Source organism: Hemitrygon akajei, chromosome 7 (assembly GCF_048418815.1).
Source record: "Hemitrygon akajei chromosome 7, sHemAka1.3, whole genome shotgun sequence".
Classification (NCBI taxonomy): Eukaryota; Metazoa; Chordata; class Chondrichthyes; order Myliobatiformes; family Dasyatidae; genus Hemitrygon; species Hemitrygon akajei.
Window position 1 is genome coordinate 158,681,550 of NC_133130.1, and position 27,398 is coordinate 158,708,947.

Sequence of the window (27,398 nt, forward strand, 5' to 3'; positions counted from 1 at the left end):
GGCATGTTATTCAATTAGTTTGCATGCGGTAACTCATCAATGCTAACGGTAAAGCATCGACCCAATTAAGTTTAGTGTCTGCACAAATTTTGTTTAGTTTGGCTTTCAGGGTTCCATTAATTATCTCTACCATGCCCTGCGACTGAGGGTGGTATACACATCCAAATCTTTGCTTTATCCTCAGTGCCTGTAGTAGCAGTTTGACCACTTTCTGGATAAAAGCTGAACCATTGTCTGAGCTAACTTCTGTAGGTATTCCAAACCTTGGGATCACTTCATTTGTCAGAAATTTTACCACTGTCTTTGCGCCCCTTGATCTCTTGTTCCCTCTCACTGTCTTTATCATGTCTACGTAATCGATCACTAGATGTTTAAATGGTCCTTCAGGTACAGGAATGTGACCTATTGGGGTTGTAATTCCCTTCCGAACATTATTTTGTGCGCATACCTCGCACTGTGACAAAACAAAGTCCACTGAAGCCTGTAAATAAGGTGACCAAAAACCATCCTTTATTTTCTTTATCACTTCCCCCCTTGCACAATGGTCCATCCCATGCGCTTCTGAAATCAGAATCATCAGTAGAGGGGTGGGCGCTACCAACAAACCATCTTCCGTGCTCCACAAGCCTTCCGGGTTCTGCTTGGCCCCCCTTTTTCTCCACATTGTCTGTTCTGCCAAAGTTGCCTTACCTTGTATTTCAATTAGGTCCTCTACGTCAGGTTCTGGAGTTAGGCTTACCTGGGGGGCAATGACAGCTGACGTACACCCAGACGCTTTTCTGGCTGCCTCGTCCGCAGCTTGATTTCCCTTTGTTATTACATCATTTCCCTTTTTGTGTGCCTGGCATTTTACTATAGCCAATGCTTTAGGTTTCATTATGGCTTTTATTAAGTCTAGAATTTGCTGACAATGTTGTATGGGATCTCCATTACCTTTTTTAAAACCTCTTTTTAAAACCTTCCACACTGCCCCGAACAAATGGCATACTCCATGAGCATATGCCGAATCAGTATAGATGTCTACTTTCTCACCTTCCATCATTTCACACGCAGCTGTCAGGGCTTTGATTTCTGCTAGTTGGGCGGAACACGGTTGGGGACAGGACTCCATCCTAATAATCTTATAGCTCAACTGATCCTGCTGCACCACTGAGAATCCTGCGTGATTTCCATCATAATCCCTATAGCAAGAGCCATCTACGAACAGAACCTTTTTATCTATATCCTCTAGTGGTTCTGTCTGTAAATCTGCTCTCAATTTGGCAAATGCCATCGTCTTCCCTACACAATCATGGGGTTCTCCTTCATAGTCTAAAGGGACAAAATCGACTATATTACTGGTAGTGCATCTCTGTATAGTTATGTCAGGAAATGTCAATAGCATCTGATACACTGCTATCCTGGCTGGCGTCAGCACAAATTTCCCTCATTCCAGTAATTCTGCTACTTTGTGGTGTGTGTACAAAGTCGCAGGATAGCCCAGGGTTATCGATGATGCCTTTTCATATGCATAGTACAGCGCCGCCAATCCCTGATAACAGGGTGGGTATCCCTGAGCCACCTCATCTAGTCTCATACTGTAGTATGCCATCGGCTGCTTTGCTTTTCCTGTGCCTGTCTCCTGTGTTAGGTCGGTTGGATACATACAAATAAAAAACCTTCTCATAGTCAGGCAAAGCTAATGCTGGTGCTGACTGCAATTCCTGCTTAATAGTATTGAAAGCTATCTCCGCCTCTCCATTCCACTGTAAGTCATTCTTCAAATTTGTATGTCCTGCTTCTTTCATTATCTTTCTCAAAGGTGCCACAATCTCAGCATATTCTCCTATCCAATCTGAGCTGTACCCTGCCATTCCCAAAAACGTCATCATTTGCCCTACAGTCTGGGGTTTTGGGGCCTTAGTTATTGCCTCAATCTGATCTGGTGCTATCGCCTTCTCTCCCTTGGATATTACCCTGCCTAAGTATTCCACTTGCTGCGTGCAAAATTGCAGCTGTGGGAGCAAATCAACAGGTCATCCACATACTGTAACAATGTACTTTCCAATGGCATGCCTTCTAGGTCTGCCTTCAATACCTGATTAAAAATGTGTGGTGAATGTTTAAATCCTTGCGGCATTCTGGTATAGGTATACTGAGCACCTCTGTAAGTAAATGCAAACAAATACTGACACTGGTCGGCCAGAGGACTGCTGAAGAAAGCCGAACACAAATCAATCACTGAAAAGTAACTTGCTTCTGGTGGAACATTAGTCAAAAGCGTGTGTGGGTTGGGGACTACCGCTGGCCAGTCCTCTACCACATCGTTTACCACTCGCAAATCATGCACCAATCTCCACTTAGATTTATCTGCTTTTAAGACCGGCAACAACGGGGTATTGCATGGACTGTTTGTTCTTTCAAGCACTCCCATTTCAAGCAACCCCTGCACTCTCGACGCTATTCCCTCTTCTGCTTCTGGTCTTAGTGGGTATTGTGGTCTCCTGGGTGGAATTGCTCCTTTTTTCAGCCTTATTTCCACTGGACTAGCTGTTTTTATTTTCCCTACGTCCGTGTCATGCTGTGACCACAGAATAGACGGCAACTCATCCAACCTTTTATCTTTCTGCTGGCCTCTTCCCTTTCCCAGCAAGGGCATGTGTGGTTGGGGAGTTATTTCGACCTCTCTCATTGTCCCTACCATATCTACACTTACCATTATTTTAATGCAATTGTTGTCTTCTGATATCCACACCTCTGGCGTAATTTTCCTCCACACTGTTACGGTTTCAGCACTCTTAACTAAAGGTCCTAAGTCTTTAGACTGATATCCCTTATTTACCAACAACGTTACGTGGGGTGCAGCCTCCGGTATCCTGTACCATTTTTCTAAAAAGGTGTTCCACTTAACTTGTAAAGCTGCCCCTTGCTTTCCAATTATCACAGCCTCCCCTTCCAGGTGCCATTTCTCCTCTAACTCCCTGTTCTGAGTCTCGTCAAAAATCACTGTACAATGTAGCTCAGATTTGGGCATTACAGCCCTGGGTAATATAGCCTGCACGCCCTTTTTCCATTTTTCCCAGGTTTCCTGAATCTGGTCTGCGATGTCTCCTATCCAAAAGACATTAGCCTTCTTGTCTTCTCGCACTATCAATTGAGCCCCTGCTCTTTCCACACTCAGCCCATTTCTGGTGCATTCTAATTTTAATTCCAGTTTCAACAAGGCATCTCTGCCTAACAAATTAATCGGAGTTCCTTTAAATACTAGCACCAGCAAAACAATTTCTTTATTTCCCATTCTCAACCGCACTGGAGCCGTGCACTGTGTCAACTGTGTTTTCCCTGAGAACCCTACCGTCTTAATAAACTTTCCTGACATGGGAAGGTGAAGGGCATACTGTGGCTGTACACAAGTGTACGTGGCTCCAGTATCTATCATCATTGGTGTCAGTTGCCCTTCTAACATAACCTGAACAATGGGTTCCTCGTCTGCCTCCCTTGTTATCATTGGGTAATGTCCCTTCCCACTCAAGTTCTCGGGGCACCCCTAATACCTCGCATAGGGGTTCACAGGTCCGCTTGGGCCTGTGGGGGCTGGTCCTTGGTTAAACTTTAGTTCCCTTCTTATCGGTTCCTGCTGGTGCGTGACAGGCCATAGTATAAACGGACAATCTCTTCTCATGTGACCTGGCTGATTACTTTCCCAGCACAATCTCTCTACCTCTCTTTCCCACTGTTTTCTCACTGGTCTCCTTTGCCCATAGCTCCTCTGTCCCCCTCCTTGGGACTTCCAGTCCTGTCTGGGCTGTTTGAATTTAGTCTGTTCCTGATAGGGCACTTGTGGGAATGCTCCCTCAAAGTCAATTATTGGCATGGGGTTTTCCAGCCCTTGTCTTACAGTATGATCGGTCCCTCCATATAGCAGTGCTTTGTCCAGTTCGATGGCTGTACTCGAACCGGTGGTTGTTGGCAGCATCTTTTTGTTTTTCTCTTTTTCCTTCTTTTTGAGTTCTTCGAGCTGCATTTGTATTAACTTTCTTTGCACCTCTTCCTGCTGCTCAGCCAACCTTCGTTTGTCTTTCGGTATTTCTCAACCGCATGGACTACATGGTCGCTAAATTCTTGTGGGGTCATTGACATCAGCCCAACCACTTCCTCCAGTTTGGATTTTACTTGTGGAGGCATTGCATCCAAAATGCTATGTCGGAACAGTGAGATCATAAATAAGCTATTCTCCACCTCTTGCTCAGTCTCCAGTCTCCAACTTTTCAACTGGTTTTCTACGTAGGCTGCTGGGTTTTCAGTGTCTCCCAGTGGATCCCCTTTTAAGGCTTTGGGGTCCACTTTGGGTGGATAAAGCTTTCTGAGGGCCTGCCATACCCTCTGCCTCACTTTGTCAAACCCATCTCCATCAGTTCTTGGGTCGTTCGAGTTTACTTTGCCAGCCATTTCCATTAGTTCGTTAAATTTGGAGGTTCCCATCAACCTTATCAATAGTGCCTTCAAATCTCCCATAGCCAATAATTGTCCCGCTGTTTCTTCTTCAAAGGCTCTAATCCATTTCCCTGCTCCTTCATGTAAATTGGGCAGAGTGTTTTTCAGCCCTTCTAGGTTCTGGGATCCCCAAGGGATGTACTGCACTTGTCCTGATCCTTTAACTAACGACGGCATCATTCTTCCTCCTTCTTCCCACCTGCCCTGGCTTTCCTCCTCACCTGACTCCCCATCTGACTAGGGTATGTCTTGACTGCCTCCCACACAAATGTCTACGGGGTCCTCTTCTTCCCTCGGTCTCCCTGTGGAGTCCTTTCTTTTTGTCTTGATTCAATACTTGGTTGGCCCCTGGAGTATTTTTCGCATCTCTCCTGGCAATCCCCTCTCAGTAACTTATCTAGCTCTCTCTCCACTTAACTCTTGCTCCTCCAATGAGCCACTCTCTTTTCTAGTCTGTTTATGTCTATGGTATAACCGATACTCCTCATACTCCTTTACCTCTCTCATGTATTTCATCCGTTCAATCTCTTCTCCCCTTTCTCTCTGTACCTGTTCTATCTTTATCCTTTCTGCCTGTATCTCCTTCCATATCACCGCTTTTTCCTTCTCGTATTGTTTTTTCTCCTCCTCATTATCCCAAACCTGTACTTCTCCCTGCATGTTTACTGTTCCCGTCAGCAGGGGGCACTGCTTAGGGGTTCCTTCCTCATTATAGGGAGGGGGTTTTTCTGTTTCTTTCGCATCCGGGTACGGAGTCGAAGCCAGTTTCTCACCGTACCCTTCTCTCTCTCTCTCTCTCTCTCTCTCTAACAGGCTGTTTCTCTAGCACCTTAGTGTCTTCCTCGCTTGTAATCAATATTCTACCTGTCCTCCTCAGCCTTTCCCCCTCCATTCTGAAGAGTTTTAGCACTTCCATTTCTCGTTCTCTTTTTTGCCTTCTTTTCTTAGATTTATCTTTTGGTTTGTAATTTTTAATTAGTCCCTCCATTTCTTCGCACAAACTTACATCAAACGTTCCTTCTCTTGGCCACTTTGTGACCAGGTTTTTGGTTCTTTTTTCCCATTTTTCTGAAGTTTTTGTGATCTCATTTTGAATTAACGGGAATTTTTTGCTCAGAATCTCTACTGACGTTCCTTTACCTGTCATGTTATTCTCTCTTTTTAAGGTATTTCAGAGATTCACAAGTTTGTTTACTGGATAATATTATTTACTCTAATTCTACACCTAGTCCTAGTCTAACACCACGTGGACTTTTTCTTAACTAAACTTACTCTAATTCTACGCCTAGTCTAACACCTCGCCCGTTCAGACCCTTATCTCTTAAGGCGGTATCCACGAGGATTTTCTACTCTAATTCTATTCTAACACCTCGCCCGTTCAGACCCTTATCTCTTAAGGCGGTATCCACGAGGATTTTCTACTCTAATTCTATTCTAACACCTCGCCCGTTCAGACCCTTATCTCTTAGGGCGGTATCCACGCGGATTTTCTACTCTAATTCTATTCTAACACCTCACCCGTTCAGACCCTTATCTCTTAAGGTGGTATCCACGAGGATTTTCTACTCTAATTCTATTTTACTTTCCCTGCCCGTTCAGACCCTTATCTCTTAAGGCGGTATCCACGAGGATTTTCTACTCTAATTCTATTCTAACACCTCGCCCGTTCAGACCCTTATTTCTTAAGGCGGTATCCACGAGGATTTTCTACTCTAATTCTATTCTAACACCTCGCCCGTTCAGACCCTTATCTCTTAAGGCGGTATCCACACGGATTTTTTACTCTAATTCTATTCTAACACCTCGCCCGTTCAGACCCTTATCTCTTAAGGCGGTATCCACGAGGATTTTCTACTCTAATTCTATTTTACTTTCCCTGCCCATTCAGCCCTTCGTTTCATACGAAGCGGTACCCACAGGGATTTACCAACACCACGTGGACTTTTTCTTAACGTCTTATTAACTTATTTGTACTTACCCTCACTGCAGTGTTCTTGATCAATCCTCTGAGCCTCCTTTGTTAACCCCCAATTCTGCCAGATTCTTTGGACCGGAGAGACCCTTCGGCAGTGGTTCCACACTTCTGAGACTCCAAGACCTCCCCAAAGCCAACAGAATTCTTAGTCCAAATTGTCGCAAAAAGCGCTTTACTTTTGTTTGGGTGCACCCTTAATTCTGTTAGCCTTGTGGGGGTCCCCAGAGGACTGGGAAGTGTCCCCAATCTGCCGTTTCCTTTCCGCGGGTCTCTATCCGGTCCTGCCGCGGTCGCCAATTTTGTCGTGGTTTTTCGTGCCTCACAAATGACCAAGAGACACAGAAGATTCTTCAAGAAGGGTTAAACTTTAATTTGCAAATCAAAGCTGAGACAGTCATTGAGCTAATCGCTGATTGCCCACCGATCCCCAGACACAGCATTTTTTATAGCAATCTCCTGGTCCAGTTGCATTAGCATATGTAATCGATCTATAGTTGCGTATTACACGTACATCATTGTCCCTATTGTTTCTATCAATTGACTTAATCATGTTCTAATCTACATCTCTTAGCTACCTCTCATTAACATACCATTGTCTTCTACATTTTTAGGATATATGCATAGCAAATAGCAAGCTCTTTCTGTAGCTGCCTCTCATTAACACACCATTGTCATCTTAAGACTGCAGTCTCCTACCAAATTGGGTACATGCATAGCAAATAGCAAACTCAGAACTGACTTCATAGTTTTGGTAAATTTATACTTTTATACTCCAATAATACATACTTGGATTTCAATATTGGAATTTTAGCCCATATGAGGAAAACCTCAAGAAGGCAGCATCCATCATTAAGGACCGCCATCACCCAGGACATGCCCTCTTCTCATTGTTGCCGTTAGAGGGGAGAACACACACGCCTGAAGAGACACCCTCAACGTTTCAGGAATAGTTTCTTCCCATCTGCCATCAGATGGACAATGAACACCACCTCACTATTTTTCATTTGCTCTCTTTTGCACTACTTACTTACTTTAAATTTTAGTATATATTTCTTTTTTGTAATTTATGGCTTTTTAAAATTATTATGTACTGCAATTTAATGGTGCTGCAAAACAACAGGTTTCACGACATAAACCTTATTCTGAGCATTTAGTTCTGGTATTCTAATACTTTTTATTTGCACTTTCACCATTGCAGCCATACGAATTTGAGACCATTATGGTTTATGATGGCCAAGTGTTGTTAGTTTTTCTGCATTTGAATTTGAATATATTATCCCCTAAACTGACTAGTCCACGTGTCTTTGCAAACATGATTTCCTTTTCTATGTCCATTGTAGCCAAATTTCCGTTCTCCACTAACACTGGAATCTGGATGTAACCTGTAACACCATTTATTTTCTTTAGCATTCTCCACAGCACTGTCAGATCAGTTTCCCTCCCAATTTTTGAGCTGCCCTCTTAGCATTCCTAATAATTCTCCTTGCCATTGCTGTTTTCTTCTGAAGGTTCTTGAAAGCTTCTTGCGTTAATCTACATTTCAAAATGCAAAAAGCCCACCTCCAGTCTCTGATAGACTTGGTACATTCTTGTGTCTGCCAAGGAACACATTTCTTACCAGCTCTCCAAGGCACCAAAGGACTGCCCCACACGAACTAGAAATTATACTCTGATAGTCTTCTTCTATGGTATCTCCTGGATATAATTGATCAATTGGTTTCTCCACTCAACAGAAAATTTTCCCAGTTTGCCCTCTTATAAAACCATTTAGTACCAGAATCCAAATTCTGACAGTGAACCTTGATCCCTACAGTACACAGGACTGGAAATGATTACTCCCCTTACAATCAGTCATTACATCACAACTTCAAGTGAAGCAGAGATAAGAGTCAAGTCCAGACAAGAGACCCCACCTTTAGCAATATCCATCCTTGTCTTTCTTCCATCATTTAAACAAATTAAATTATATTTTTCCAAGAACTCCTGTACTACTGCTGCACTGGCACTGTAGTCTTACTACCTTGTGTTGGTGCATGGCCAAGTGGTTAAGGTGTTCGTCTAGTTATCTGAAGGTCGCAAGTTCGAGCCTTGGCTGAGGCTTGCGTGTGTGTCCTTGAACAAGGCACTTAACCACACATTGCTCTGTGACGACACTGGTGCCAAGCTGTATGGGTCCTAATGCCCTTCCCTTGGACAACATTGGTGGCGTGGAGAGGGGAGACTTGCAGCTTGGGCAACTGCCGGTCTACCATTAAAAAAACTTGCGCCCTGGAAACTTTCCAAGGTGCAAATCCATGGTCTATCGAGACTAACGGAGGCCTACAATCTTACTGCCCTGCTAACCACTCTGTGCATTAAAGTCACCACAAAAAATAATTTTACCAGAATATTTTCCTACCATTTTTCCCAACCCTTCCACAGGCAGCTCCTGACCTGGATTATAGAAGTTCACAATTCCCACCCTGTAAATACAACAATAATTATGCATTCAGTATTCTCTGGAGAAGGCAAAATTCTGTACAATAAACAGTCCTGCACAAAGGTGGCACAGCCTCCTCCCTCAGTTCATAACCCAGAATCTTAAATGATAATTGTGATTTGATTCTTGTACACAAGCACCACTCAAGGGAATACCAAAACCTAAAACATACCCTTTAAGTCCCTGTCCATTGGCGAACAGACTTCTTGCATTCCAATGAAGAACTGTAAGTTTATCGGAGAAGATCACTGTGTAGCACCTTGTGTACAATCATTCTCCACCATCAGCCCCTTCACTTTGCTGTTATTCCCCAAACCTTCCCTCCTAAGTAATTCATGTACCTGTTCAAGAGTAATTCCCACTAAACCCAAATACTTCGACGCTGTACCCACCACTATCCTGAGTCTATCAGATTTCTTTCCCACCCGTAGTGTTCCATTAACCACAGCACATAGAAATGCAAGAAAATCTGTTTTTTAATCAATACCTCACTAGATGCTTCACCTCCCCCACTCCCCGCCTGTAGAACCTCACTTCATGATCTTCCCCCATTGGAATCCCTGCAAGTGTCTGCTTTAACTCAACACCCTACAGACGTACAAGAATCAAATCTCACAGCTTCAGCGTAAGAAATGTTAGCGATAACCTCGCTTTGTGAATTTCCAGACCCTTTTGTAAAACAAGGCATCCTAAATAAGCAGCACTGTGAGCACCACATCTTGCCCCAACGCCAACTTCACAATTCCCATATTCACGTTCACCTCCACATTTCCCCCTGCAAGAAGCAGCAACGTGTCCCACTTAAAACACCGCCAAGGAGGAGGGTCACGCCTGACTGAATAACTGATACAGCCTAAACAGAATTTTTCACAGCAGCACTTCACCCGAAAAACTCAACAGAACAGACCAACTATCACGTTTTCCCTTCTCTCCAGGTCTGTAATCTCTTCGCTAAAACAACTTTGCCCCCCCCCCACAGATTGTCCCTGATATTCTCCATAGATACACACAGAGAGGCTCACCTGAACTAACACCCCAAACCTTCATTTTACCCCCTACTAACAATTTTACTCCGGTCCAGAGTCTTCACTTTCAGTATTTTCTCCTGTTGTTTTAAATCAGCACATGTAATCAACACCCTAAGACATATTGCTAATTTTACTTTTCCCCCAAATTCTTCAGCATAGCCTTTGTCAATCTAACAGGTAAAGATTTTTGTCACAATTAGATATGAAAGTAATCACTATCTTGAAATCGATAGCATCTTCTATCCCAGTCCGAATGCCTTTCAGCCGGCGACCCTCCTCATCCACAACCCTCCCCGACTCATTTTCCTTTTATATCATGCCAAAATCCATTCCAGGCTATCATTCATTCGACTTCCCATCTGAATTCCCCTTCAATCACATTACAGGTGGAGCAAACCGCTAGGCCCCCATAACTCTTGCCAACAGCAACTACGATGTCCAGAATACATTGCACCCATCGAGAGCCATCAATAATGAGACAGCCTACAGGGAAGAAGTCATCGCCCTGACACAGTGGTGTCAAGAAATCAACCTCTTCCTCAATGTCGCAAAAACAAAGGAGCCGGTTGTGGACCACAGGAGGAATGGAGACAGGCTAGCCCCTATTGACATCAATGGATCTGGGGTTGGGAGGGTGAACAGTTTTAAGTTGCTTGGCATACACATCACCGAGGATCTCACGTGGTCTGTACATACTGATGTGTGGTGAAAAACGCACAATCTCAGACAGCTGAAGAAGTTTGGCTTTGAGTCCCCAAATCCTAAGAACTTTCTACAGGGACACAATTGAGAGCATCCTGACTGGCTGCATCACTGCCTGGTATGGGAACTGTACTTCCCTCAATCGCAGGACTTTGCAGAGAGTGGTGCGGACAGCCCAGCACATCTGTAGTTGTGAATTTCCCACTGCTCAAGCCATTTACAAAGACAGGTCTGTAAAAAAGGCCCGAAGGATCATTGGGGACCCGAGTCACCTCAACCACAATCTGTTCCAGCTGCTACCATCCGGGAAATGGTACCGGAGCATAGAAGCCAGGACCAACAGTCTCCGGGACAGCTTCTTCCACCAGGCCATCAGACTGATTAATTCATGCTGATACAATTGTATTTCTATGCTATATTGACTGTCCTGTTGTACATACTATTTATTACAAATTACTATAATTTGCACATTCAGAGGGAGACGTAATGTAAAGATTATTACTCTTCATGTGAAGGATGTAAGAAATAAAGTCAATTCAATTCATCTGTAGTTTTCGTTCCCCCACCATCTCCTTCATAAAGACCTTACCAACATGGCGTGACCTTCACAAAATGAAGTTCGTCACGCAAGACGCAACCGCACTTGCTACCCGTGCTACTTTTAACGGGCAGCTCGGCTAGCTATAGAGATCGCGATGTTTGCTGTTCACGTGGCCCCCCCAAGGCCAATCAGCTGTGTCGGGAGGCGGGACATAGGGCAGCAAGGTTTGGTGGCGGTCGTGGAGTGCTGTCGGGGGCCGAGGTGAGTTGTTCTGTGGTGATGGGGTTGTGTTGAGTTTCGCATCGACGGGAGCGGGCCTACGAGCGGGGAATGAACACCGGGAAAGGCGGGCGGTGTTGGGAATCAGAGATCTGCTACTGAAGCTAGAGAAAAAAAGGGGAGATATGGTCGCCGCAATGGGTGCCCCTCTTCTCATTACTACCATCAGACACACTCAATGTTTTAGGACGCTTCTTCCCCTCTGTCATATTTCTGAATGCTCCATGAAATCATGAACACGATGTCATTATTTACTCTATTTATTTATTTATTACTGTAATTTACAGTGATTTTCTTATGTATTGCGCTGTAGTGCTGCCGCAAAACAGCATATTTCACGATTGTGTGAATGAAAGTGATTGTGATTCCCTGGACGCTTGGGCAGTAAGTTCAGAAACTGAACTGAAGATGGTGGGAATTTTGAACAACGCTCAGCAGGCCAGGCAGCATCCTTTAAGGAAATAAACAGTTGATAATTCGGGCTGAGACCCTTCATCAGGACTGGAAATGGAGGAGACAGAGGCCAGAATAAGGAGGGAGGGGAGGCAGAGGAGTACAAGCTGGCAGGTGATAGGGGAGACCAGGTGAGGGAGACTTCCCAGGCCAAATATGAAGTGTTTCTCCTCCAGCCCGAGTTTGGTTTCAGTTTGTCAGTAGAGGAGGCCATGGAAGGAAATGTTAGTGTGGGAATGGGAAATAGGTGGCCACAGGAAGTTTCTAACTAAAGAGTGCACACAGAGCTGCAATGCTTAACCTTTATATAATGGTCAACTGTGCTCCTCCTTCAGCCTGTTAGCTCTTGTGTCTATAACTTGTCAGCTTCTCACATCATCCCACCCCACCCTGTCTCACCCATCACCTGCCATCTTGTACTCCTTTCCTTCCACCCACCTTCGCATTCTGTCACTTTTCAGTCTTGATGAAGAGGTCCAGCTGGAAATATCAGCTGTTTATTTCCAATGCATCCTGACTTGTATAGTTCCTCCAGCCTGAATGTATTCTGCAGCCATTGACTGAGTTCAGTCATGGCTCAGCTACTGACTATGCTTAGTTCTTCATAGAACAGTAAAGACCCGTGTGCAGAGGCTTGGGCATATTCTCAGGCAACATTCCATTATGACTGGTCTTGAATCGGAAATGTGAAGCTTGTTTGCCTTTCCACATATGCAGCCTGATTTGCTAACTGCAGTAATCTGTTTATTTTTCAGATTCTATGGCACTATTTTGCAGAACAGGGGTATCGTCCCTGCTGCCTTGAACCTTGAAGCACCTCAAAAGGTATTTTGCTGGATTTAAAACACTTTGGGACGTTCTGAGAATTTTCAGGGCACTATAGTGAATAATACAACCCTGATTTAGCACCATTCCCGCATTTTCAGTGTATTGCTTGGCTTCCTATTTTTTCCCCTCTACAGAAAAAAGCATTTGCAAGGCATCTATCAGGATTATAGCTTACTCCAATGTAGTTTACAACCGTGAAGTACTTTTGAAACCTGGCCAGTTTTGTGATGTGGGAAACAATTGATAAAGCCATTTGATAAAGGATCTAGTGCTCTCCCGCCATATATGCTGAATAAACTCTTCTCGGGCTTCCAGCCGGGTACAGGTTTCGATGATAAACTCTGCCATCTTCTTCAGGGATGATATCTGGGCATGTCCAGTCTGATGGTATTTATACCCCTGTCGTCTGTCCCTCCTGATTGGTTAGTCCTCATCCAATCAGGTTTCTACTCTCCCACCTAGTTTACAATTGAATTCCAGTTCTTTCTTAGAGTGAGACCTTCGTCTTTGTTGAAAAAATTTTTATTTTTAGAGGAAAAGGTTTTTAACAAAGACGAAGTTCTCGCTCTAAGAACTGGGATTCAATTGTAAACGAGATGGGAGAGCAGAAACCTGATTGGTCAGCCTTCATTCAGTCAGGAGGGATGGATGACGGGTATAAATACCACCAGAATAGAAATGGCCAGGCATCAACCCTGATGAAGATGGCAGAGTTTGTTATAGAAACATCGGTTATAGTTGATACCTGGACCCGCTGGAAGCCCAAGAAGAGCTTATTCATGACAGTCATTTATGTTTAGTAAGTTCTTACAAACACTGCTGTGATATAACCAGATCATGTTTATAAGTGATGCTGTGTGAGAGATGGATACTGGTGTAGGACTCTAGAAGTAATTTACTTATTTTCAAACAATGCTGTTAAATTGTTTACATCCACCTGAGAGGGAAAAAGACACCCCAGTTTAATACATAGGGAGTCATGGCAGTCTCTGAATACTTTTCTCAAACCACTTGACTAGAACTCAACCTACAGTGGTTGAAATTAGACTCATCAAATCCAGCAATTAGGTTATTACATTGATTACCATCCCTAGAGTTTTACTGTGACCAATTGTCAGCAGCTCTAGACCATGATTGTGATCACTTATCTTGCATCTGTGAAAGGCACTCCTGTTTCAAAGGTTTATTTATTATCAAAGTATGCAAGTCTGAAATTTTCCTTCTCCAGATAGCCATGAAACCAAGTAAGAAAAGGACGGCAGCATGATAATCGACCCCCAAATCCCTCCTCCCCGCACAAAAAAAATTAACAAAAACGGAATAGGCACAGTGAGCCCCAAGTTCCCCTCACCCACACACAAAAAAACGAGAAAGATCGGACGAAAACACAGAATATAAAAAAGGCCATAAGACTGAAAATAAAAGTCCGCATCCAAAATGCAGAAAACATGGACAACATTCTCCCCTCTGTGGCAGAGCAATCTCGCCAGCGATTAAAAAGGCAGTGTCCTCACTCCGTAGAAGAGTGTTTGACCTAACAAGAGTACAAGATAGCAGAGAAGGTGTTGAAAATGCTCTAATCATGTGCTTCCTTGTTCATTGTGACTTCTCTCAGTGTAGGGCAACAAGAGCAGAATGTCCCAGCAACGGACTCTCCCTCAAAGCAAAGAGATCTTACTGCAGTCCTACAACAAGAGACTGAAAGATGACATCAAATCTATTCTGGACAACTTCACGGAAATCATTAAAAGTGCTCGGGTATGTGATAACCAATCTGAAGCAAATTGCAGTACAGCTGGTCTCCAAGAGAGCTTTCATTTTCTTAACATTAATCATTTAAGAAGATTATTTTTTCAATTATACATCTGGGTCCTGAAATTTACCACAGAAGGATTTCCAGGGATGGTTGTCAGGGAATGTACATGCATAGACTCTGGGTTTGATTGGACAGGTTTGGTCCATGTTGTGTGGAGAGTGGGTCAAGAGTGATTACATCCCAGAAGTTAGGTTTCCACCTGCATGGTGAAGAGATTGTAGAAAGATAGGGTTTTGTAAGTTTACTGTGGTGTGAAGGTCAGTGGTTCTGCTGTAAGAAACAGAAGCAAATGGGTTAGTTTTGGGTAGGAAGGAAAAATATTATGGCTCCTTCTTACTCAGTCTGGAAAAGCACAATTTTTCTACGTTCTGATTCCAGTCTTTATTCAGCTATTGAGTTTTCATTTGATTCTTTAAGAGCGTGCCTGCAGTTTCCACATCACCAATCATTTACCTAATATGCATTTTGCCTCACTGCTCCAGCAGCTTTCAATGTCTTGCAGACTAACCCCATCAGCTTTTCCAGAAACTTGTTAAACTTCTCATTCTTTTCTGATTTATTTTAAATTTATTCCTCTCTTTCTTGCCTTAGGGATTCAGAATGTCTTAAATTCAAAGCCATGTGGTCAGGTCAATATTGTTCATTGGCAACACTTAATTTCTCAAGTTTTCTGTGAAAACCATGCCCGTACCCGGTGCCGGGGTTGAGCTTTCTACCCATTTTGTGTTATAAACCTTATGAACTACTGCAACAGAATGGCACAGTGATACGGTCATTAAAACTCTGCCTCACTGTTCAAGTGACCTGGGTTAACACAGAAAACCTACAGCACGATACAGGCCCTTCGGCCCACAAGGCTGTGCCGAACATGTCTTTACCTTAGAGATTACCTAGGGTTACCCATAGACCTCTGTTTCTCTAAGCTCCATGTACCTATCCAGGATTCTCTTAAAAGACCCTATCATATCCGCCTGCACCACTGTCACTAGCAGCCCATTCCGCACAGTTATGGATCCACAAAGCAATGTCCCCTTGGATCCCATGCCTCCTTACTTTCTCAATAAGCCTCTCAGGATCTTCTCCATCAACTTACCAACCAATGAAGTAAGACTTACTGGTCTATAATTTCCTGGGATATCTTTACCCCCTTTCTTGAATAAGGGAACAACATCCACAATCCTCCAGAACCTCTCCTGTTCCCATTGATAATGCAAAGCTCATCGCCAGATGCTCAGCAATCTCCTCCCTCGTTTCCCACTGTAGCCTTGGATACATCTCATCCAGTCCTGGTGACTTATCCAACTTGATGCTTTCCAAAATCTTCAGCACTTAATATCTACACACTCAAGCTTTTCAGTCCGCTGTAAGTCATCCCTACAATCGCCAATGACCTTTCCCATAGTGAATACTGAAGCAAAGTGTTTACTAAGTACCTCTGCTATCTCCCCCAGTTCCATACACACTTTTCCACTGTCACACTTGATTGGTCCTATTCTCTCATGTCTTATCCTCTTGCTGTTCACATACTTGAGAATGCCTTGGGGTTTTCCTTAATCCTATCCACTAAGGCCTTCTCACGGCCCCTTCTGGCTCTCCTAATTCCATTGTTAAGCTCCTTCCTGCTAGCCTTATAATCTTATAGATCTCTATCATTACCTAGTTTTTTGAACCTTTCGTAAGCTCTTCTTGACTAGATTTACAACAGCCTTCATGCGCGACGGTTCCTGTACCCTGCCATGCTTTCCCTGTTTCTTTGGAACGTACCTATGCAGAACTCCACACAAATATCCCCTGAACATTTGCCACATTTTTGCCATACATTTCCCTGAGAACATCTGTTCCCAATTTATGCTTCCAAGTTCCTGTCTGATAGCCTAATATTACCCCTTACTCCAACTAAACACTTCCCTAACTTGTCTGTTCCTATCCCTCTCCAATGCTATGGAGAATTGTGATCACTATCTCCAAAATGCTCTCCCACTGAGAGACCTGACATCTGACCAGGTTCATTTCCCATTACCAGATCAAGTACAGCCTCTCCTCTTGTAGGCGTATCTACATATTGTATCAAGAAACCTTCCTGAACACACCTAACAAACTCCACCCCATCTAAACCCCTTGCTCTAGGGAGATGTCAATCGATATTTGGGAAATTAAAATCTCCCACCATGACAACCCTGTTATTACACCTTTCCAGAATCTGTCTCTCTATCCGCTCCTCAATGTCCCTGTTACTATTGGGTGGTCTATAAAAAAACACACAGTAAAGTTATTGACCCCTTTCTGTTCCTAACTTCCACCCACAGAGACTCCATAGACAATCCCTCCATGATTTCCCCCTTTACTGCAGCCAGTACACTATCTCTGATCAACAATACCATGCCTCACCTCTTTTGCCTCCCTCCCTGTTCCTTCTGAAACATCTAAAGCCTGGCACTCAAAGTAACCATTCCTGCTCCTGAGCCATCTAAGTCTCTGTAATGGCCACAACATCATAGCTCCAAGTATTGATCCACACTAAGCTCATTTGCTTTGTTCATAATACTCCTTGCTTTAAATTAGACACATCTCAAACCATCGGTCTGAGCGCATCCCTTCTCCTTCACCTGCCCATTCTGCCTTGGCACTGTCTCCAAGTTTTCTCTATTTGATATCGTGGATGTGATCAGAATCATCCTGGACCCTGGCACCTGGGAGGCAAACTACCATCCGTGCTTCTTTCCTGCATCCACAGAATCGCCTGTCTGACCTCCTAACTATAGAGTCCCCTGTCATTGCTACCATCCTCTTCCTTTCCCTACCCTTCTGAGCCACAGGGTCAGACTCTGTGCCAGAGGCATGGCCACTGTTGCTTCTCCCCCGCTTTGCTCCCCCCCCCCAAAGTACTCAAAACAGGAGTACATACTTATTTTTAAGGGGTACAGCCACAGGAGGCAAAGAGTGGAAATATATGTTAATGCCTTGTGGCCAAATTTGTAGACAATACGAAGATAGGTGTAGGGGCAGGTAGTGTCGAGGGAGCAGGGAGTCTGCAAAAGGACTTAGACAGATTGGGAGAATGGGCAAAAAAGGGGCAGATGGAATATTGGCATTCATTTTGAGAAGGCAAGAATGTAATAGTAAGGTTTTATAAGGCATAAATCGGACTGCAGAGGGGTATTGTGTACAATTTTTGTGCCCCTTATCTAAAAAAAGATGTTCATGCGATTGATTCCAGGAATAAAAGGGTTAATGCATTAGAAGCGTTTGATGGCTCTGGGTCTGATGCACCATCAATAACTCTCGGAGACGGGAGGCGAACGATAGGCTTTTATTAGCAGCAAAATGGAGCACAGCATCTCAGAGACTGAGGGGGGAGCAGTGCCTTCAATCACCTTTATACAGGGGTCTGTGGGAGGAGCCACAGGAGCAGTCAGCAGAGGGGCGTGTCCAGACAGGTATACATAGTTTACCACAGGGTCTTTACTCGCTAGAGTTTAGAAGAATGGGGACTTCCGGTATGGTGCAGATACAGCCAGCAGCATAAACAGTAAGGGCTCCCAGATGGTCTTATTTCCCCCTAAATAAGAAACGGTTATTTCAATAGAGGTTAGAAGATTGAGTGGGGATCTGATTGAAATCTCTCGAATATTGAAAGGCCAAAGGTGATGTGGAAAGGATATTTCCTGTAGTCTAGGACCAGAGGGCGCAGCCTCAGAATAAAGAGAAGTCCATTTAGAACAGAGATGAGGAGGAAATTCTTTAGCTAGAGAGTGGTGAGTCTGTGGAATTCATTGCCACAGATGGCTGTGGTGGCCAAGTCATTGGATTATTTGAAGCAGAAGTTGATAGGTTCTTGATTAGTCAGGACATCAAAGGTTACAGGGAAAAGGCAGCACAAGTGGGTTTAATAAATGAGCTGTGATGGAATGGTGGAGCAGACTCAATGGGCTGAATGGCCTATTTATGCTCCTATGCCTTATGGTCTAAAAAAGGCAGCATCTATGGAGGGGAATGAACAACTAGTTTGAGGCTTAATGTAAAGTCCCTTCCGCATTGAGCTATATTAATCTGAAGCTCAATCTTGTCTTGCAGGTTGAAGACGAGACGCAGGTTTCCCGCGCGACTCAGTGTGAACAAGATCACTATGAGATGCATGTGAGAGCAGCAAATATTGTAAGTACCAAAGAGGTCAAATCCACAATTTTGTCTGAGTAGTTTATTTTCTGTCTCTCTACTTGGTCCCACACACACTAAGCCTTGCTAGGGATGGGTCCCACATACGCTGACCCTCGCCTTTTCCCAGCCATGATTCCCCTCTCCCTGCCCCCTTCCCGCTCTCAGGCCATGATAGAGACCCATATCGGAATTAGGTTTATCATCACTCACGTATGTCATGAAGTGTGGGTTTGTTTTGCAGCAGCAGTAAAGTGCAATACATCAAATGACTATAGTAGTGTGCAAACATCTGAGGCAGCGGAACTATATGCATGTGCCTAAGACTTCTGCACTGTACTGTATATGTAGAAGAACACCCCAAATGGGAGGATTACAGGCAGCACAGTTGAAAGATCATTGGTGTGAATTATTAACTTTATTCCTCTTAACACAGGTGGTGTCTGACCTGCATGTTCTGTTTTTATTACAGCTGAACATAAAGTTGCTTTTCATCTTTGGAACTATAGGAAGCTAGAATTAGAACTTCATCTGAAGTTTGATAAATTCTTATGTAAACATTCTGTATAATAGTGAAAAGCAATTTGGCAAGAAATGTTAACATGAACCAGTATTCATACCATGTTTAGAATAGGTGTCAGATTTTGTGTCACAGACTTAGCTGATGTGAAATTTGTTGCTTTTTGGCAGCAGTTCAGGCAAAGACATAAAAATGATTATAAATTACCCAAAAAAGTGCACAAAAAAGAAAGGAATAATGAGATAGTATCCATAGACTTTTTGAGAATCTGATGGTGGAGGAGGAGAAGCTGTTGCTAAATTGTTGAGTGTGAGTCTTTAAGCTCCTGTATCACCTCACTGATGGTAGAAGTAAGTAGAGGGCGTGTCCCAAACGGTGAGGTTCCTTAATGATGGATGCCACCTTCTTAAAGCACTGTTTCTTGATGATGGTCAGGAGGCTAGTGCCCAGGATGGAGCTGTCTGGGTCTACAGTCCTTGGCAGCCTCTTGCAATCTCGTATTTTGGACCCTCCATACCAGGCCATGATGCAACCAGTCCTAACACTCTTCACCGATCAGTGGAAATTTGCAACGGTCTTTGGTGACATACCAAATCTTCTCAAACTCCTAATAAGTAAGAGATGCTAGCATGTTTTCTTCCTGTTTGCAACAATGTATTAGGCCCGGGACATGTCCTCCAAGATGTTGACATCCAGAAACATCAGGACGTTGAGACACCAGTCAACTAGCCGATCCTTCTCACTCCTGGATGTCCCCATCTTAGATTTCATCAACAACAGTGGTGTCATCTGCAGATTTAGAGATGGTGATTGAGCAGTGCTTGACCACGCAGTCATGAGAGTGCAGAGAGTAGAGCGAGTGAGTTAAGTATTCATCTTTGAGGCATGCCTGTGCTGATAGGAGGTATAACAGCTGTATTCAAGGTATTGCAGTTCATGGTGATCTAATCCGTTATAATGTCTTAAATCAACATTTACAGTGGAAGCTTTCAATGTAAATTATCGCCTTGAAATTTCATTTTTTGATATGGTTTCATATCTTACAGGGGAAGATGTCATTTATAAATAATGGACAAATTATAATAAAAATGTGTGAGTAAGGGGTACATAGAAGAAAAAATAACAACTATCAAGAGAAGCATTCCGTCCCACAAGTATAGTGGAGTTCTGGAATCCTGTAACCTGAGAAGTTGAAGGTGGAAGACAGTTAACAATTTTGAAGCTGAGATTGGTTCATTTTTGTTAGACAAAAGACATTCATGGTTGCAGAAATATCTTTAGTATATATAGATGGATAGATATGTGTTTTCATTCTGTGCTGTGTTGATTTAGGTGCGTGCTGGGGAGTCTCTCATGAAGCTGGTGTCAGACCTTAAACAGTTCCTGATTCTGAATGACTTTCCCTCCGTGAACGAAGCCATAAACCAGCGAAAGCAGCAACTTCGGAGTCTACAGGAAGAATGTGACAAGAAGCTGATCACCCTAAGAGATGAGATTGCGGTTGACCTATACGAGCTGGAAGAAGAATATTACTCCTCCAGGTACAAATAGCACGGGACTGCCCTTCCTCAGCCTCAAACATGTCTGAACAGCCACAACGGGCTCTGACATACTCCATAGGGTAACCAGTTTCACCTTCTCAAAATGTTATACTTGTTTAATCCCAGAACATAATATTCTTCTAATGCCATGTTTGACAAGCTGAGGTTCTTTTGGTGTAAGGTTCTTGTACTGATGCCATTGCACCAGGGTATTTCATTGAAATGAGAAGGGGTTTCTGCTTAAACTGTTTTCATAATGCTGCTTATTATAGATATCCTTGTGTAATGCACTAGAAATGGAAATCTTTCTTTTAGGATAGTTTGTATTCTGGTTGGAAGCACCTTTGCAGTATATGATCACCTACTGACCACAGTCTTGGTCTAACACAGTAGCTGCTTTTACAACCCAACCAGTCAGTGCTTATTAGCCTTTCATAGAGTCTTGCATGCAGGGATAGGGAAAACAGTTGTGTTTTTTTAAGGTTTCTCTTCATCCCCTAAGTTGTACAAGGCCTTGGTGAGACCGCACCTAGAATATTGTGCGCAGTTTTGGTCCCCTAATCTGAGGAAAGACATTCTTGCCATAGAGGGAGTACAGAGAACATTCACCAGATTGATTCCTGGGATGGCAGGACTTTCATATGAAGAAAGACTGGATCGACTAGGCTTATACTCACTGGAATTTAGAAGATTGAGGGGGGGATCTTATTGAAACATATAAAATTCTAAAGGGATTGGACAGGCTAGATGCAGGAAGATTGTTTCCGATGTTGGGGAAGTCCAGAACGAGGGGTCACAGTTTAAGGATAAAGGGGAAGCCTTTTAGGACCGAGATGAGGAAAAACTTCTTCACACAGAGAGTGGTGAATCTGTGGAATTCTCAGCCACAGGAAACAGTTGATTCATTAGCCAGTTCATTGGCTATATTTAAGAGGAAGTTAGATATGGCCCTTGAGGCTAAAGGGATCAGGGGGTATGGAGAGAAAGCAGGTACAGGGTTCTGAGTTGGATGATCAGCCATGGTCATACTGAATGGTGGTGCAGGCTCGAAGGACCGAATGGCCTACTCCTGCACCTATTTTCTATGTTTCTATGTCCCAACTCTGAAGTTAAACAAATTCCTGACATTTCACTGAAACACATGGTAAGTAAATGTGAAGTTTATTCTGCATCCTAGCTCCCTTCCACAATGCCTTTCGAAACAAGGCATACTAATCCTTCGTGGTGGAACTGTGGGTTGCAAATGGCCTCCTTAAAGGTGTTTGCCAATCTGTCATCAAATATTCAAGGAGGGTCTCTAAAACATTCCCTCATGCAGTTTTGAAGAAGCTCCCTCTGCTTCAGCACCTGTTAGAGGAGTTTGCTTTTCCGTGTGCAGAAGGCATTGAAAGTTATAAAATACCTTTTATTTAAGGCAGAAAGAATTCTTCTTTTATGTTCGACAATCATTTTAAAATGATGGATATTGGTGTCCTGTTCTATGCAATGAAAATATGAGCAATTTTATAATTTTTTTAAAACACAAACTGGAATTTTATATATTTCCTCAAAAATATAATCTTATACATTTTATGTATGCACTACCCCTTGTTTGTCACAATGAAGACATCACTGTGTATGACACAAATTTCATGTTTTTAGGGGAGGGATGTAATCCTATATTTGTTTGCCGTAGAATGACTTATTGATCATAAAAAATAGGATAGTTACATCCTTTTTTCCCCCACAAGTAGTATGTTAAAGGGCATTTGATTTAACTAGCGTCGCAAAATATTTTGTATATAAAGATCGCTGCAGCAATATTTTATATAATATAAATTTATATTTTGATATTCTTTGTAAGCTATAAGTTGCAACTGTTAAATTGAAGCATTGAGTAATTCAGAACCTCTCATTTCCACACTGAAATGATACTAACACCAGCATTGCTGTTACAGTGAACCCACTTTATGTTCCATAGCATTTCCTTATATATCTCACATCAACGCTGCCAATTGCCTACTTTACTGTTGTAAATTGCTAGTTCATGTTGTGGTTCACATATTAAAGTGACTTCTTAATAGTAAACCCCATAATATTTGGTCTTCATCCAGCTGTAGAGACTCAAATGTTCAATGCCCACCCAGGTGTAATGTTGTTTGTACATCTTGTGTGAATCCCACGATGTCATGTTATTGTGACTGAATTGTACATCTCACAATATTCCAGGCATGAGCCACCTACTTTTCCCATTATCCAATTGCAGCCCCTGTACCCTTCTGTTACATAGTAAGTAAGGATTTGGTCGAGGCATGCTCCAGCGAGATCCAGAGACTGGCCGCCACAGCCCAAGATCTCTGTTCTGCACAGTGAATGCTATTGGGTTTAGAATATTTTCTTAGCTTCCATGGTGTGTTTGTAGAATACCGGTCTCAGTCAGAGCTGGAAATGGGGTCTGCCACATTTGCTCCTTGTCTGGAGAGGCGGCGGGGGGGGGGGGGGGGGGGGGGGCAGTCAAACACAGTTTCTTCTGATGACTGCTAGTATGATCGATTCTTCCTGGAAAGTGTGCATTTTCTTGCATACAGTTAGCCGAGTTGCAGTGTTACCCGCAGTCAAATAGATGGTCAGTGTGGAAGTTGAGGGCCAGAGAAACTGGTTCTGTGCCTGTATGACCCTGGGACTTCATCAAACCCAAGGAGTGGCTGTTTGGAGTTGGTGTGGGACAGTGAGATATCAGAGAGTAGTCAGCCCTCATCCACAGCACAAAGAAAGCTTACACCCTTGGGGAAGGAGAAGGAGAAATAACCAGAGTCTGGAAACTGCATGCGGGAGAAAGAGCACACAAAAACTTCCCAAATATCTCTGCATACTCTTTAGAATTAATGTGACCACCTCTTGCACACATTGCTGATTCTTTTTCAGTGACACATCTTCCTTAGATTTTAAAGCTATTTGTCACTTGGGTCTGTAATGGTTTTAACTAACTGCTCCTTTCAGTAATGAGTGATGTCCAAATGAATGTTACATTTAATAATTGTCATTTAAACTTTGTGCCTTATTCACTGTTCCCAATATTTTAAAGAAAGCTGTTTTTATTTCTGTACATGCTTATTTTAAGATTTATATATAATTTAGGCTGGGTGCTAATTTTGTTACATATTCTAGCATCCCATTTTAAAGATTCATCTTCTTATACAGAACTTAAATAAAGTTAAAACATACAGATCATTGATTTTCAATTTCTGTGTTGTCCATTTAATGTCACACCTTATCTAATTTAAGTTCCACCAAGCTTCCATCCGTTAGTTACTTTCTCTTAATTTCCTCAGAAATTTAACTTTTATTCATAATAAAAGTTATTCTGCAGAAGCAGAGGTGGTTAAAAAGACAAACAAACCCACAGAGATTGATGAACAGTCAATGTTTCTCCCATGACTTTACTGTGTTAACTGATCACTTGTCAGAATAGGGATTGGGTTGCAGCTTCCCTTTGTGTTGTAGAGCAGGGGTTCCCAACCTTTTTAATGCCATGGACCAATACCATTAAGCAAGGAGTCCATGGAACCCAGGTTGGGAACCCCTGGTGTACAGGGAGCTTTACCATTCTATTTAACCTGTGCTAATATGACTGGGGTGCTTGATGGGACCTCTGAAGATTGCTGTCTTGAAGCTTACTTTCTAACAGAACCTTATTCAACAAGAACTTGCATTAATTTGGTGCCTTTAATGTAACCAAACGTGCCCAAGCAGACAAGGAAGTGGTTTTCCAAATGATGCACAGTACCACAGGGGATTTTAGGTTTGACCATAAAAGATTTAAGGGGTGTCTTAGACAGGGAGAGTGGTTTATAGTTGAACACTTAAGATCAGGATTGAACTGACAGCCAGAATTGGAGTGCCACAGAGAGGAATGTAGAGTTACAGAGATAGAGGTTAAAAACACAGGATCTACACTGGAGGATTAAAAAATTCCAGGTAAAGTCAGTGAGCATTAGGAACAGGGTGACTTAGGATATGGATAACAGCTCTTGATAGGTGGCATAGAGAACTTTGGAACAAAGTGGATAGACCACGGCCAGGGAACACAGGGAGAGAGCAGAACGGGGAAGTATTTGAATTTGTATTTAATTGGTGAAGAGAATGTTTGTATACCTGGTCCTGCACAAAGACCTCTAGTTCATTCTCCCAAGCCTAGCTGGAGCTCTGTGAGTAGCCTCTTGATTCTGAGATGTGAGCAAAACAAAGTCCATGCATACTGAGGGAGTTTTGCATTGTCAGGAATGCTTTCCTTTGGCTGTGTTGTTTAACTGAGTCCTTGAAAGCCTCGTGGGAAAAGGTCCCATGGTACTGTTTAAGGAACAGTGGGGAAACCTTGGTGCCTAGTCAATACAAATCCAAAACATAGAGTAGCTGATTGGCCATTATTGCACCATGGGCCTAAATTGGCTTTCTCCTAAGTATTTATTACTAAACTTGTGGGTGTTGGTGGTGGTGTGTGCGCTAGTTGATGAAAGTAAGAATGTAAATAGCAGCAGGTGGTTAAGAAGACAAACTGTTCTGTAGGACCTTAGTGAGACCACACCTTGAGTACCAAGTACAGTTGTCTCCTTGTCTGAGGAAGGACGTTCTCGCTCTGCAGGGACTGCAGCAAAAGTTCACTAGACTGATCCCCAGGACTGGCTGCTGCTCAAGGATATCCTGGGGTGACAGGATTGACACACAGAGATTGGAGAAATTGACTTGTATTTGCTAGAGATTAGAAAAGTAAGAAGGGTTCCACTGAACACTAAGCACATAGATGCTGGAAGATGTTCCCAACGGCAGGGTGTCTGGAAGCTGGAATCATCACCTAAGGTGGTCATGTAGGATTGCGATGAGAACTATTCTGTGGGGAAACCTGAATACTCAGTTGATACCATATTATTAAATATATTCAGTAAGGAGTTGGATATAAATGAAGGGGTTAAGGGAGAAAGCAGGAACAGGATACTGAATTTGTGTGATCAGCTATGACTATATTGACTGGTGGGTTGGGCAAATGGCCTTCTGTAGCTGCTTGTTTTGGTAGAAGTGTTTTGTTGGTGGTTCAGTAATTTGGGAGTTCCGGAGCTGTTGAAAGGCACTACAGAAATGCAAGTTCTTCCATTTCTTTGTCACTAACTCCCTTTTATATATTTTTTGGTCATAACTCTTGATTCATTCTTATATCCGTTGCTCTTCTTTCTTACACCATCTTTGTTCCTGGAAAGCTACAGCCTGTGGGATGGTGCTGACCTCCCACTCTGTGAAGCGTACCGGAGACGGGAGGAGGAGGGGGCGGTCACGCCCGAAGAGGAGATGGCGATGGAAATTGTGTCCTCTGCCTCGGTGGTGGCCCCTGGAGAAGCTATCGCTGGAGCAACGCTGAGCACTACAGCCTTGCAGCCGCAGGTGAACGGCCACAGAGCAGGCACCCCAGATCCTGTCTGACGGGCAGCAGAGATCTTGGGCTGAGCTGCCACGTCTGCAATGAACAAAGCTGTTGGAATAGAGCAGTAACATAGACGAGAAAAGTTTCACAACATGCATTTAAAAGAGCCATGCCTCCTCTAACACTGTTTACGAGATGCTGTTGACCAGGCAAATAACTCAATGGACAAAGGACTCCTGGGAAATTGAGGTTGCAGCAGTGGAATTAGAAAGAGAAAGATGGATTTGTGGATGGGGTGAAGCTGGTCTTATGGCACTGGCGCAAGGTTGCTCGCGGTGATTTACCTGTCTTTTTTTTTTGATCCAGGTCTCTCTCAGTTAAATCGAACAAAACAAGGGCAGGAAAGGTGGTAAAGCTGGCGAGCCATTGATCGAAGGCCAGCTTCTCTCTTCACCGCCCCAAGCCCATCCTAAATCTTTTTTCTTTCTGATGCTGATCAACTTGCTGTTCACTTTCACCTCTTTTTAAAAGGGAGGTGTTCTTCTGCCTGCTGTTTGGTTAAGTGGCTGATTTTCTCCATTATTGGGTCAGTAACTTGGAACTCACAGCATTGTCTGACATGTGGTTTGTAAACGTAATGGCAACATTTTCATTTAGTTGCTTGTGAGTTCTAATCTGGGTGAAACATCCAAGTCAAACAGGGAAATTTTAAGGTAGGAAACTTCATATATTTTTAATTTCTAACTGTTTGACCTCAAGAGAACAACAAGTAGTTAAAGTGTTAGCAAAATCTTGATGTGAAAGTGACTTTGTGCAACACTGCCTGAAACTGAAACCTCACTGTAATCCTCAACAGTATTACTTGGTGCAGTCATAGTGTTTACGCAATAAAAGTATTACCATTCCTGAAGAACTTGCAGCAAAATGACACTATGTAGTTTTTGAATTTGTTAGTAAATTTCAACTGGAGGCATTTGTTCTGTGCTTTTTTTGTCCCATAGATTCTCACTCAAGGTGTGAAAAATTATTGTGAAGTCTATGCCTTATAAGATTAAAAAGTGGTGGTGTGTATTAGCCTATCCTTAGCAGTGATGGATCTCGGCCAAGGTTTCACCAGACTTGGGGAGGGAAACAACTGGCGATTTTACTCCTGTCCCCTGATATCCTGCGTACAAAATGATGGTTTGATGATTGCCTCATACGCTGAAAGATACTG

General features: G+C 43.1%; 1 protein-coding gene across 6 annotated transcripts; it reads left to right on the forward strand.

Annotated features, from left to right (window-relative positions):
* The first annotated feature begins 11,400 nt into the window (after window positions 1-11,400).
* On the forward strand, window positions 11,401-27,151 carry med22 (mediator complex subunit 22). 6 transcript variants are annotated; one of them, XM_073052292.1, is made up of 7 exons: window positions 11,401-11,459; window positions 12,686-12,755; window positions 14,374-14,516; window positions 18,649-18,729; window positions 20,582-20,790; window positions 26,022-26,202; window positions 26,549-27,151. In XM_073052292.1, exons 3-7 carry the CDS (start codon window positions 14,394-14,396, stop codon window positions 26,561-26,563), a joined length of 609 nt encoding a protein of 202 aa, XP_072908393.1. In that variant the 5' UTR covers window positions 11,401-11,459; window positions 12,686-12,755; window positions 14,374-14,393; the 3' UTR covers window positions 26,564-27,151. The 6 variants fall into 6 exon arrangements, with proteins under 6 accessions (XP_072908393.1, XP_072908390.1, XP_072908392.1 ...); XM_073052289.1 differs by having other exon boundaries at window positions 26,022-27,151; XM_073052291.1 differs by having other exon boundaries at window positions 26,028-27,151.
* Window positions 27,152-27,398: the final 247 nt, after the last annotated feature.

Bases quoted from the DNA above. Each gene is read 5' to 3' on its own strand.
- med22 (XM_073052289.1), top strand. From the start codon at position 14,394: ATGTCCCAGCAACGGACTCTCCCTCAAAGCAAAGAGATCTTACTGCAG. The intron at 14,517-18,648 runs GTATGTGATAAC...CTTGTCTTGCAG, and splicing joins AAATCATTAAAAGTGCTCGG to GTTGAAGACGAGACGCAGGT. The intron at 20,791-26,021 runs GTACAAATAGCA...GTTCCTGGAAAG, and splicing joins GAAGAATATTACTCCTCCAG to CTACAGCCTGTGGGATGGTG.